Source organism: Chelmon rostratus, chromosome 12, assembly GCF_017976325.1.
Source record: "Chelmon rostratus isolate fCheRos1 chromosome 12, fCheRos1.pri, whole genome shotgun sequence".
NCBI lineage: Eukaryota > Metazoa > Chordata > Actinopteri > Chaetodontiformes > Chaetodontidae > Chelmon > Chelmon rostratus.
The window spans coordinates 19,362,519-19,376,792 of NC_055669.1; the positions used below are offsets into that span (position 1 = coordinate 19,362,519).

At 42.0% G+C, this 14,274-nt stretch overlaps 1 protein-coding gene across 4 annotated transcripts; it reads left to right on the forward strand.

The window, feature by feature from the left end:
- Positions 1 to 3,514: 3,514 nt before the first annotated feature.
- Positions 3,515 to 14,125, forward strand: tpm4b (tropomyosin 4b). Of its 4 annotated transcripts, none has more exons than XM_041948275.1 (9): positions 3,515 to 3,854; positions 6,608 to 6,733; positions 10,991 to 11,124; positions 11,925 to 12,042; positions 12,141 to 12,211; positions 12,329 to 12,404; positions 12,562 to 12,624; positions 13,082 to 13,151; positions 13,347 to 13,703. In XM_041948275.1, the coding sequence occupies exons 1-9, from the start codon at positions 3,741 to 3,743 to the stop codon at positions 13,427 to 13,429; spliced, it is 855 nt and encodes a 284-aa protein (XP_041804209.1). In that variant the 5' UTR covers positions 3,515 to 3,740; the 3' UTR covers positions 13,430 to 13,703. The 4 variants fall into 4 exon arrangements, with proteins under 4 accessions (XP_041804209.1, XP_041804207.1, XP_041804211.1 ...); XM_041948273.1 differs by lacking the exon at positions 13,347 to 13,703 and adding an exon at positions 13,782 to 14,125 and having other exon boundaries at positions 3,520 to 3,854; XM_041948277.1 differs by lacking the exons at positions 3,515 to 3,854; positions 6,608 to 6,733 and adding an exon at positions 9,467 to 9,756 and having other exon boundaries at positions 13,347 to 13,674.
- The last annotated feature ends 149 nt before the right edge of the window (positions 14,126 to 14,274 follow it).

A 14,274-nucleotide genomic window follows, 5' to 3' on the forward strand; every position in this document is an offset into this window, starting at 1 on the left:
ATATTTTTCTGAAACCTCAGGCAAGTCGCCTCTGTAAAGCACTTAGAAGTACTATGGCCTGGATGAATGAGAATCTTCACAGATATATCTGTTTTGTTTTGCTTTTGTGTTCTTATTTATTGTGGAAAAATATGAAAACCGATAAAAAAGCACAAAAGAACATCGACAAGCTGTCCACATACTTTTGGCCACCAACTGTAGCTTGTTAGCAGGCTTTCTTATCTGTGTTTGGTGGTCAATCATGCATGTTGTAATTGGCCATTCATTATGTATTTCCATTGTAGTGTGTGTCTTTAAGTTTAACTCGGACTTTCCTTCAGCTGCACTGACTTTGTTCAAATCTTCAGTATGACAAATGTTGATATAATCCCCGTCCTAACTTTGTACTGAAACCTAATTAAGTCCATCATCTCACTTACTGTAACTGCTGATTTGCAAATCTTAAATGGGACCCAGGCAACAAATACTGACTTCCACAGAGGTGAAAAGACTCCTGAAACACAAGTAGAAGCATCATTGCTTCATATATCTAAAAATATACCACTTATTAATATGTCAGTGCTGGATTAATTATTAAGGGTAGTACAGGCTTACCATTAAAATAACTTGCTCCAGTACACTAACCCAAACAACTGGTTCTTTTCACCTCTGTGCATTGTAAACACAGAGTGGGTTTTGAAGTGATGAAGGACAGCAAAGAGATACAAGAGAATATGAATGAACAGTTGGGTAGATTAGGCATCACATTGTGAAAAATCTGCATTGATGTTTGATAAAATTAAATATAGAGGTAACTGGAGCAGGGACAGAAAAAAATGTGAGTGACAACTGACCATCCATCAGTTTTTTTTTTCTCCAAAAACAGTGACCCCTTTTGGCGTGAAAAGCCTTTCAGCACCTGGCTTGTGCAAGACAACTGCGTCTCATCATAGTAACGGATCTCGGATCCCTTGGCCGGAGTCTAGACATTGTCAGAAGTCATAGATACAACTGGACTGAGTTACAGAGCCAAATATAACAGACTGCCACTTCCCTCAGCCACTGCCATACGCTATACACAGCATGCGTATATGGGTCTGTAGGTGGATGGATGTGTGTGCATAGTCAACGGACGTGTTTGCACACAAGCGTCAGGGCTGACGTGTGTTTACTTGTGTCGCCGAATGGGCTTGTTTGAGTACACTATGAGTCAGTGCATCACATAGGTGTTACATACTTGATTAGTCAGATGTGCAGGTGTTGCCACAGCAAACTTTTGGACCATTAGATGTTCATATTGTCTCCTTAGACTGATTACTGTTAAAAATACATTTTCTCTGTGTAAAAATGAAAAATGATCATACAGGGGTCACATCGTGTCCAAATATCGGTTGCATGACATCAAGCGTGTTAGCCTACTAAGAATGTACTAGTTTGTACTCCTCATGGTAGTGTTCATACACACTGTAATCTGTTCCACCATTCCCATGGCTTTGTGATTTATACTTAGCAGGACTTTGACTCTACTCCCAAGGCGATCCTGTGGCTTTTGGGGGAGTTTTTACCATACAAGGAGAAGAGGAGTTTAGCTCGGTTTCCTGTGGGAGGGTTCTGATTTCTCTCACTCTGCATCTGATTCACTCTGTCTCTATTTCTCTCTCCCTTGCCTCCTCTCGCCTTCTCCCCTCCCCTGGTTCTGCTCCGAACGTCCTTTCTGCTCCCTGCGCAACCTGAACAAGTCAGAGAATCTTATTAAAAGAAAACACCACCAAAACAGCTCCAAAACCAATGTTAGTATCTGAGCAAGCTATTATCATAACATTGTGTGCAGCCAGCATCCTGACATACCAAATAAGGCACAGAGTCGCTCTCTTTATCGTGGCAAGTCATAATGGAAGCTTGTGTTAACCCCAGGATTTTAAAGCTATCAAACTGTCACCACTTTCATAAACTTATGCCAAAAAAGGCTGCAGGTTACCTCCCCCACTACAAAGAATTCTACAGTAATACTGATACATACCTCTCATAGAGAGGAGTAAAGATTTGTGGATTTATGTATCTGTTACTTTCCTCAGGGTGATTCTTACAGGCCTGCAAGCTACACACTGTGCAACACTCAGTTCTTCAATGTGATATGAGGTGGAGGTGGCCCTAACCTCATACCAAAAGACCTCAGCCCATCTCACATAACGATTATCCTAAACTATACTGTTACTTATATGCCTATTCTGAAGTAGATCCTAAATCAATCCTTCAGTTTACCAGTACAAATTCAAAAGCTCCACGGTTTTCACTGGTCAGTAACAATATGATCCTCAAAATAATATGCTAAACTCAAAGTACCCGCAGGAAACACAGATTCTCCTATTTATTTTCAGTTCTTTTTCTTGGACAGTGTCCTCTGTGCCAAAGCACAGCCAGGAAAATGTCTCTATAAGGAATAACAACAAAGAAGGCTATACATGCTGCAAAAGTGGCAATGCAACATGAGGAACAAGAGATGCATTTGCCCAAGTTTATCTTCAGATGTCACTTAAATGGCCACTGTATGCCTCACTGTTCTTCGAGCTTCCTTGTCATCTTTATTTTTAGCCGGGGCAGCTGGCACAGAAGAGCTGAAAGCAAGCAGACATGGCCATTAGATGTCGTCAGCACACACACAGACATACGTACCTCCACCTCCAATTTATAAAATCACATAAATATAAATATCTGCTCTAGTTCACATTTGCTTTTCTTGCCATTTGATTTCGGATGTAAACTTTAATCTGCAGACAAAGAGCATGAAGTGTGTACCATGACACATTTTTCAGACATCACAGAGGTGCATAAACTTGTATTCCTGGAAACCATCTCAGTAACACAAGTTGCATCCTCCAGTCAACAATACTTTTCATAATGTGCGTCTTACAAATGACAGAAAACAGATCTAAATAAAGGTCTGTCAGACCAATGGTAATTAAGAGGTTCTTAATTGCAGTAGACCTGTGGTTTATGTCTTTGCAGCTCGACTGTAAAGCTCCGGCTGCCTGGTGTAGATCACACGCAGACGGCTTTTTCCCTAAATTTTCTTTGGCTGGATCATTTTCCATACAGCCCTTTTTCATTCAGCGGTGGAAGTTAAACTATGTCCTCTTCTAACCAACTCTGGTATTAACATCAATTTGAACATTCCTAAGTAAGAACACAGGCATATAGATATGCAGCCCAAAGTGGGGGGGAAAAGGAAGCGTCAGTAACTCATATTACTCATGTGAACAATGTCCTTTTGATCCTGATCAGTCTGCCTCTTCTGATCTGCTATTCCTCCCCTGTTCTGTCCAAAGCAAAAAGGCCATGATCCAAATAAGGAGACAGGCTGTGTATGCCTTCAAGAGCCTTCAAGAGGTGAAGTTTAGATTAGGGAGGGGGGCACAGTAAGTTCTAGAGTAGCAAAAGCGGGGAGTGGCAGAAGGGGTAAACGGTGGGAAAGGGCTGTCACTAGAGACTGGGGCTGTCTCCAAACCTCGAGTCAAGTTTAAATCACATAGAGCTCCACCGTCTCTCAGTTTGCATCCTCCTCTCCTCTCCTCTGCCCACTCGCTCTGAGCTCCGTCTCTCTCCTCCTGTCTGCATCTGCTGGCTGCTCTCCCCCTCAACCCTGAGAGGGCTCTTTTGAGGCGTCTTCCTCTGAACATCTGCAACGGCTTTTCACCCAAAAGAAGTAAAATCTTCTTTTTTTTTTCCTGAAGCCTGCGAGACACTGAGACCCAACCGTCACCATGGAGGCCATCAAGAAGAAGATGCAGATGCTGAAGCTGGACAAGGAGAACGCCATCGACAGGGCAGAGCAGGCTGAGTCCGACCAGAAGGCAGCGGAGGATAAGTGCAAGCAGGTGAGACAAGGCTGATAAGCTGTAATGGGAACGGAGGATGGATGGATGGATGGACTGACAATGTGTGCATTGTGTCTTCTTGTATAATACTAATTCTACTGAATCTGAGTTAGCTGGGCAATAATTCAATATCATCATTTACAATATACAAGATGAAGCATTGAAAAACAAAAGGTACAATATGCTTTTATATAAAAGTTAGACACTTTAAAACAATACAATAATAGCTGCAAAAAGAGAGCTAGTTGTTGTTCAAATTATTTAATCTGAGCAAACTATAATTAAAAGTTTTTGATGTACTGAAAAACAACGGAGCAACACTTGCACATTTTCCATATGATGATATATAAAGTACATAAATGTCTATATAATGTTGATTTCAACTGTATTGCAAAGCCATATCTAGAGTAGAACAACAAATCAAGGTTATTCTGACATGTAGTCGCTCTCATCAGAACAAAGTTGCATATAGTTTCCATTTGTGTATTTTGTGATAGTCTCTCTGTCTCTCTCATATGTTTATCATATTGCCGTTTTTTAATTACACTGATAATTTGGTCCAAAAGCAAATAAATAAATACTAAAGCACTTGTGTAAAGGGGGTCAACATAAAATGTGAGGCATTTCCTTAAGCACCAAGTACTAAACCTCAGAGAGCAGCTGATACTGAGCCCTTGGGCCTTGTCTGATGGTGGGCAGCAGAAGCTGGAGGCTGTCCACAGGGATGTATGAACAGTATGGCAGTGAGATGAATCCTGGACATATTATCCACAGTGAACCAGAGGGATTACTTGAAGCTTTCAGAAGTGGTGCTGCAGGAGTTAAAACAACCTAACCAATCTATAGCAGCTGTTTCTCTGACTCTTGAGCAGAAGGGTGCCGCATTACCCAGCATCCTTGTCTGAATTTTAAATCTGCACCACGGCAAAGAAAACCTCACAAATTCCAAATATCTGCACATCCATATTTGGTGCTGCAGTGCGAGAGCCTGAGACAGCTCGATGTTGCGAGGGCTAACTTAATGATAGCGTACTTGCACCACTTGATACGAGCAAAGTAGGATCTGGAGATGTAATAGGATATTTGAGGTTTCTAAATAGAGGCAATTATTGCACAGTGGGAGGTGGTCTCGTCATCATGGCGGTACGAGAGGAATGCTAGAGAGCAGGGAGTCGGAGGGGCACGGACAAAGCCAGGAGCTACACACAAGCAAGTGGAAAGAATCCTCTCTCTGTAGGCTAATGCTCTCATCATACCCTCGGAGAGCACGAGGAGTGACAGTTATCATTGGCACCGCACATATGTTCCCCCGGCATGTCTTCACAGCAAGGAGCAGTCAGCATGAAATCCTAGAAGATTATGCGGAGCTCTTTGGATTGTTTGTGATACAGGCAGCGCTCAGAGATGCTTTCTTTGCTATTCTTGGCACGATAAGTTAGGCTGACAGAAGGCTCTGAAAATACACAAAACTAACACACAGTAACAACATACATCACAGACAACAGACTCCAGCTGCAATTAAAGGATCGGTTCACCCAAATTGCAAAAGAATGCTCTGGTCACTCTTGATGATCCACAGACTTCTACGTGAAGGGTTTACTCTGGAACTACTTTCTACCAAAGAAATAGTCTTTTGACAGCAACGTCTGTAGATTATCAAGAGTAATGGGAGCTGAATTTTTAGCCACGCTAGCAGATCGGCATTGACTCCGTCCACTAGTTTTGTCTGGAGTGAAATATTTGAACAACATGAAATTGTGTTCAGACATTCATGGTCCCCAGAAGATCGATCCTAATGAAACAGGTTTTCCCCTGATGTTTCCTCTGGTGCCACCATGAAATTGATATTTGTGGTTTTAAGCAAAATATCTCCACAACTATCAGATGGATAGCCATCTCATTTCATCCACACATTCATGTCCTCTATGAATTAATTGTATGAAGTTTGGTGATGCTCTGACTTTTCATCTAATGCCATCATCCAATTTCTTTGCACTTAATTTTTACTGATGTTTTCAACTTTTATAAACACATACAACCAAGAGATGAACATGTAAACGAACAAACAAAAGAATAACAACAAAAAAGCTTTTGTTTGGGATAAACATTTTTTGACCAGACATCTATCCCTTTTTTGTACGTTTTCCTCAGTAGAATTAGAATTGCCCTGACAGAGTACCATGTAGGGACATCATATCCTAGCATCATCACCCAAATTTAAATTTTTCCAAGGCTTTTGGTTTATGACCAAACACCTGTAAAACTGGCATTCCCATCAGCCTCAGCTGCACTTGGTGGCAAATGCTAATTAGCATCTGTTAGCATGCTAACTCACTAAACTAAGATGTTGGGCATGGTAAACATTATACCTGCTAGACCTGCTGATGTTAGCACTTGGCTCAAAGCACTGCTGTACATCCACAAAGCCGCGGGCATGTCCACAGACACAGAGAGTCTTGTTTTGAGACATCTTATTTGTGTTGGTACTCGTCTGCTGAAATGATTTTAAACTAAAAATGTTAATAAATGAGCATCCCTCTGTCCCTCAAACTAATGTCCACCTGTCTAATATATCAAGAACATATACAAATATCTAATTAACCATCTCAAAACTATAGATATAATGTCATTGTATTGAAACAATGCTGGATTTTTTCATCAAGTGTTTCATTGATACGTGCTTCTAAAGAGCGAAAGCTTGGTTTGGTTTTCTGCACTCTCCATGACTCTCTGTCACGTTCGGCCTCTTTCAGTTGGAGGATGAGCTGCTCGCTCTGCAGAAGAAGCTGAAGGGAACGGAGGATGAGCTGGACAAGTACTCGGAGGCCCTGAAGGATGCTCAGGAGAAACTGGAACTGTCGGAGAAGAAGGCCACAGATGTAAGTTAACCACAAAGACGCCATCTGAAACACATTACCCACATTACAGAGGGACGTACTTTTAAATTTCAGTCTTGTAAAGTATTCTTTCAGATGGACTGAGCTAAATGTCCCTTCCTGATTGAAAAAAGACCAGCGATAGACACACACAGGTTTCTTTTGTGTGTGTATGTAATGTACTGAAGTGCTTATAACCCTCAGTCTGAGGGTTGCTTCTAATGCTTGCAGCCCAAAAAAGGCCATGCCTGGACTCGCCTTGAGAGTTTCCTGTAGTGTCTGGTTGCTGCTGGTGATGAATAGCCGCAGAGTGATAAACACTATGACGATCAGAAAATACAAGAACTCAAAACTATTTTGAAGGTTATTTGTCTAGTTGTGTGATTTCAATGGAACAAAGGGATAAAAGAAGGTAGCATAGAGGGCCATCACGCCAAAGCCAAAGCCCCTTTTATGTGTGAAGCAGGCTGTACAGTACATATATCAGAAACTAGTTAAAACTCCAACACAATGTAGAACTAACAACCTTAAATGAGTCCTGAAATGACTAACTTGTATCCTCTCACCCAGATAGTGTTGAGAATCACAGAGTTATTGCAGTCTTGGTGAGGTCTGTAACCGAGCTATTTCTCAAGCACAGACAAAACTTGGCCGGCCTGTAGCCGACCAGGAATCTGAGGAATGCAGCTTGAGCAAACAGAGAACCCCATACTGCAGTGTCTAATGAAATCAATGCTCTGGCCTTTCTTGGGATGGAGATATTGCACTCCGGTCTGTCTGGCCTTACAGGACATACCTTATGGGCAACAATCCGTCTTTAAAGAGCATCTAGGTCATTTCTGCTCTTCCTTTTGCAGTAATGTCTCAGTTTCCCGAAAAATATGAGATCTGATTCAGTGTTTTGTCTTTTATCTAAAGCAAAATGTTGAGCAAAAAAAAATATGGAGAGGGACAGAATCAAATTAGTTTGTTTTTGTGGACAGTCAGTATTATTGATGTGACACCAGAGAGACTTTTCTAATGTGGTTTTACCAGTGACGCATGATGACTCTCTTCTTTCAGTCAAGTTTTGCAGAATTTTTTAGGAAGATACATTATCAAGGCATGACAAGGCAATGTTTTGTCTTGCACAAGAACAATGACTAAAATGGTTTTCACAATTTACACTTGGCAAGAGAAGAGAGAACTCCCACACACCATCCCTTTACCTCGAGAGATATAACATTTCAGCCCATAGAGCTTCATCAGGCAAAACAGAGGGTCAAAGAACATTACAGGCTGATACAGCCAACGTCTCCTCAGGTGAGGCTGAATGCTTGCGGCCTGTGGGACTGTTTGCCTGACAGCTCATGGTCCCGGATTGGCCTCACCTGAGGAGGTATTGGCTGTAACTGTCTGGATTGTTCTTTGTCCCTGAATTTTACCTGACAAAGGTCTGAGGTCTGTTTATCATTTTTACCTCTTTACTTAAGATTTCATTCAATTCTTCTTCCTTATTTGTACAAAATGAGTCAACACACTGACAAAGGGGAAGATCTTGGATAAATTGGGTAATAATCTGCAGATAAAACTTTTGCCTCATCTGCACATTATTTTCTCAATTAATTATTATCTTTGTTAATCATTTGATGAACAAAATGTGAGGACATTATGAAAAACTAGTCTCAGAATCCCTCACAGCCAGTTTCCTAAAGCCCAGCGTAACATCTTTTGTCTGGCCAACAGTTAAAAACCAAATATATTCAAGTTAATGTTACAAAAGAAAAAAAAATTGCAAATTCTCACAATATGGCCAAAATAGTCCTGATGAATTTCCTACTAATGGATTCATGTTTCAGCTGTGATCACTTCACTTTTCAAACGAAAGTGACCCCCCACAGTATGTGTCCAAAACTACCAGAGAAAGCAGGTGAGATAAGACCCCCAGAGGTTAAAGGTCAAATGATTTCAGTCTCAAATGACCTATCAGATGCCCACAGATTTGCTTTTTGGCCCAGCCGTTCTTCTTCTCCTACTGTGTTTCACCCTGCTTATCGTGGATGCTGATGCATATAAATGTGATACAAGGACAGAAAGAGAAAATAAAGCCCTGAGAGGGGAGGAGGAGGAGGAAGGGGGCGAAAGGGGGCGCTGAAGGAATGTGTCGCCACCCGATGGCTGCGGGTCATGTCTACAACCAAATCAATTTACATTCCAGGCCTCTGCAGGTCAACAGTCCCTGTTACAGAGGATTATTATCGCCCCACCCCACCGTTGGCCCTCCCTCCTCCCACAAGCAAATCTTTGGACCTTTGATTTCTATTCACTTTACAACTTCCCTTTCTCTCCTTCACACACACACACGTACATGCTTTTATTACCACACAACCTCAGCCAATACGTTATGATTCGCGTCAGACATGATTCACACAGTCAGACTGATGAATCAGATGAAGCAACTGAAGTCGTCCTCCCCATGATCTCCCCACCGCTCCCTCTAATCAGAGCAGAAAAAAATGCAGCCTTAGCAACACCTGATATTTGCCATATAAGTCCACAATAGAAGATCCAGCTCACATTCACACACACTAACACACACACACACACACTCACACACACACGACTGACTCTACACACCTCTTTTGTGGAGGAAAAGCGCAGTGCCTTCCCCTCCCAAATCCTGTGATGTCATCCGAGACCAGGCTTCTTCACAGGATTGGAGGATCTCGCCATAAATTTCCTGAAAACTCCCAGCCCTTTTTTTTCTCCCCATCTCATCACTCTCTGACTTCCTGCCCGAGAAAAAACTTTTTCCTCGGACTTTGCAACTTTGACGCAAATCAGCAGCTTTTGGAGGATACAGTCTGACGTTTTTTTTCCCCGGGGTTAGGGTATTCCTTCTTTGATTTTGAGAAAACACACAAATCGAAATCATGGAGTTGGTAAAGAAGAAAATCCAAACCCTCCAGCAACAACTTGATGATGCAGAGGATCGTGAACTGGCAGCACAAAGGGAGCTGGACACTGAACGTGAACAGCGCGAAAAAGTGAGATAACTCATCATTCATCCAACTTATGTCGCATTTTTTTTATTTATCTTTAACGGTCACAACCCTGTCTATCATCTTTATTCGGGATTATAAACAATTTACACGCAAACTGTCAGCGTTGGGCCGCAGGTAGCCATAAAGACACTCGCATAACGCTTCCGTAAGAATTCAAAGCTTTGCAACCGAATCCCATTGGTAGACTTGTTGTTTTTATCTTAAAACGCGTCACTGTGGTTGATTCAGAGGCTTATGGGAAGTTTGGGGCATCGTTGTACTGACACTCCTTGCCAGACTTTTGTTCGGCTGCGTTATCTAACTGAAACCCGCCCTATATCTTGTCAAACACCTTGAAAAGCAACGGGCGCCCTCAGTATTTATTAACTGACAACGTGATTGCTTAAACATTAAGCGATGGCAGCCTTGTAACCTTTTAAAAGCATGGATTCTTCCCACTTCAAGGCAAAACCCCATGGAAAACGTTTTCCTCCTGTTTTGTCAAGCATCCAGCAGCCTTTGTCTCTGCTCGCCCGTTGAGCTGTTTGACTGAATAACATTTGGCACATATCTGAAATTAGGAGCTGTAATCCTTCCTCCTCCTCTGGAGCCTCCACACAGGAAGAAGAGAGCAGACGGGTTATCTGTGGTATCAGTCTCACAGGAAACAGGCCGAAGAGAGGCCATCTGTTGCCCCCCCCAAACATTAAATGGGTTGACGTTATAAAAGTCAGGTCGGCTGAACCACCTCAGTTAGGTCAGGGTTAAATCTGCAACTCTGGTGTTCTACATCAGCAGGTTATCAGAGTATGTGTACAAAGTCCAGAACTCATCATGGTCATTGAGAGTGAAAATTACACACATGAAGTCTGAAGTAATGGACAGCAGGAAAAAATATATGCATATATGTATACATGCATGCCCAGGTAGAATTAAAAGACATAATGGCTTATAGAGCAAATGGACACAGCTTATAGTGTTCAGACCATTTGACTTCAAGAAAGGGGAATACAGAAACGGATTACACCTAACCCTAACTACATTGTTAATGAGACCTTACACTCAAAATTAAGAGGCAGAAAACATTTTGGAAATCGGTGACTTGGTATCATACAGCTGCTTTCCAATGTGCAGCCATCCTCAGCAGTATCCTTCCTCTTGTGGCAGCAGCGTGTTTCCTGGCTGACCTCTGACCTGTGACCCCTCTCTGTCTCCCTTCCTCTCTGTGTTGCTGTAGGCGGAGGGCGATGTGGCATCTTTGAACCGCAGGATCCAGCTGGTGGAGGAGGAGCTGGACCGCGCACAGGAGAGACTGGCCACGGCCCTGCAGAAACTGGAGGAGGCTGAGAAGGCGGCAGATGAGAGTGAAAGGTGAGCGCCGACGCGGACCTCATGGTCACAGTGTGTTAAACATAAATGACATCACTGCCATCAGCTGCAAGATTGGTATGTGATCATCTTATGGCTTTTAGACAATGTGATTCATTATATATTGTCTTGATCTAAAAGCAGGTTCCACCAATTAGAGATACTGCTATTAGCTGCCAGCACCCAGAATTTGCTAGAGCACAATAAAAAGTAGGTTGGGTCATAGATTACGTTTAATCACTGTCGCATCCATCTTTGAATTCAGAGGCTCCCAGTCTGGTCAAAATTGCCAATGCTCTGATTGGTTGGAAGCAATGATCTATAGCTTCATAGGATGAGGTCACATTTTAGCTGTATAAAATGGACGAGGTGGTAGAGCAGCTACTTAACGGAAAAAATCAAATTAGAGCAAAGGAAATAAGGAAGATACACTATTAATCAGAGTTAAAGTGTGCAGATACAAAATGAGTAGAGGATTGTGCAGGATATTTTCCCATAAGAAATTGCAAATTCAAAGTTTAATTTTTAGCAGCAAACGTCACAGAATCACTTGGATAATTAAACAACCCTGTTGTTGTTTTGTCTGTTTTTATGTCCAGTGACACTCACATCTTCATAGCTTTCATGCAGAATGTGCCAGCAAAATGTGCAAGAACAGAGTCCTATCATCTGCGTAATGTTGAGACTGAAAACACAAAAATCTACAAAAGCTGTCACAACTGAATGATAAATTGCAAATGTTGCCCAAATTTGTGGCGTCTGCGCTGTTGAAATTGAAGGCTGTCTGTCTTTCTAATTGTCAGAGGCATGAAGGTGATCGAGAACAGAGCCATGAAAGATGAGGAGAAGATGGAGATCCAGGAGATGCAACTCAAAGAGGCCAAACACATCGCTGAGGAGGCGGACCGCAAATACGAGGAGGTGCGAGCCGACTTTTCAGCTGACTTTCGGCTCTCTTGTGTATCTGTTGCCATTTGTGTTTTGGCTCAACTCTGATTTTTGTGCCTTTTTAATGTCAGGTTGCTCGCAAACTGGTGATCCTTGAGGGTGAGCTGGAGAGAGCAGAAGAGAGGGCAGAGATTGCAGAGCTGTAAGCACAAATACAATGAAGCAGTTCTATGCATGCTCGCAGCCATCGCTCAGCTGTTACCCAGATAACACCTCAAACACATTCAGACAATTTCAAAGCATTTCTCTGTTCGTACAGTAAGTGCGGTGACCTGGAGGAAGAGCTGAAGAATGTCACCAACAACCTCAAGTCACTAGAGGCCCAGTCTGATAAGGTTAGTGCTGATATATCCTGGGGATCTGATAAAGTAAAGGAAGTGTGTTCTTTCAGTTCACCTTTCTGTCCAGAATGAGCTTCGCAACTTCAAAACTCTAATGGAACTTTCTTGAAAAGAGCAAATGTCAGTTCTCCTTCTATTTCTGTCTCCATAGTACTCTGAGAAGGAGGACAAATATGAGGAGGAGATTAAAGTCCTGAATGACAGACTTAAGGAGGTAAGTTCATATCTGCTCAAACTACGATTCCAAAAAAAGTTGGGACTTGCTGTGGAAAACATGAATGAAACAGAATGTTGGGACAGGAGCAACAAAAGACTGTGAAAGCTGTGGAACGCTCCAAAAACACCTGTTTGGAACATTCCACAGGTAAACAGGTTGATTGGTAACAGGTGATAGTATCATGATTGGGTATGAAAGAAGCATCCTGGAAAGGCTCAGTCGTTCACAAGTGAGGATGGAGCGAGGTTCACCACTTTGTGAACACCTGACTGTATAAAGGATGTTAGTACATGAGCTCAGGAACACTTTGAAAAACTGTTACCGGTTTGCAAATGATTGAATTCTGTTTTTATGTACGTTTTACGCAGCATCCGAACGTTTTTGGAACGTGAATTGTATATTCTTTGAGGTAGGCTGTTTCACGATGATTAATATGTTTGTTGTGTCTTCAAAGGCGGAGACCCGTGCAGAATTTGCAGAGAGGACAGTGGCTAAGCTGGAAAAGACCATAGATGACTTAGAAGGTACGCTTCATTTGAATCCTTTTTTCAGTCCTGTGGTTATCTACACTGTTTCTTCACGTCACTTCAAATCTTTATCATTCTTAAATTTCTCATTCTTAATCTTTGACCTGACTTCTCTCTTTTTCCTCCTGATTTCCCTCCATGGTCTACATTTCCCTCCACCTGCTCTCCCTCTCTTTGCCCTTCGACCTGCAGACGAACTGTACACTCAGAAGCTGAAATTCAAGGCTATCAGCGAGGAGCTGGATCATGCCCTCAATGATATGAACACCTTGTAAACCTTCATCTAGCTCCTGATGTTTTTCACTTTCTCTTGGGTCTCACCTGATTGGAAGCACTCTGTCACTTCTTTTCTCCCTTAGCTCTCACTGCTCCTTGCTCCTTTTGCATTAAACTAAAACTCAATAAAGATATTTTTCTCTTTTACCTTGTCTTCTGTCATTTCACTTTTCACTACTCTGCAGCTATAATATTTATTCAGCATTATGAAAAGGTCAAATTTGTGGGTTTACATGTGCCATGTCTGCTCTAAAATGACCCATATCTTACCCACTGAAGTCATATGATCAATTCATCTGTTCACTGACTTAGCCATTGCATTTTATATCTGCTGCTACTTTTTTATTGCAGAGGACCTATCGACCGCAAAAGAGGAAAACCTAGGAATGCACCAAGTCCTGGACCAAACACTGCAGGAGCTCAATAGCTTGTAAAATGCCAAGAAGAACTCCAAACAATAAAAAAAAAAACATTTGTTTTGTAAAAGAGATTTTCTACATGCCATCCATTTTCTGTGATGTCATCCTTATTCCTGGTTGTTAGAACAAATGTACCCCTTTTTATATATTTATGTTTCTTTTGTTTCTTTTCCTTTTTTAAAAATGGTTTTGGGTCCATATGATATTCAGTTTCGGTGCTGGAAATTCTGTTGTAGACCAAACTCTGAGCACAAATAAAACTGATGATGCTGATGATTATGAGTTTCAAGTGATATGTTGACTGTGTTTGTCCTCTGTGTATGAATACAGAGTTCTGTGTGTCCGTGTGTGTCCGTGTGTGTCCTTCAGGCAGTTTGAGTGTAGCGGCAGAAGGAGCTCACACTTCACTTTACACATGTGAACAT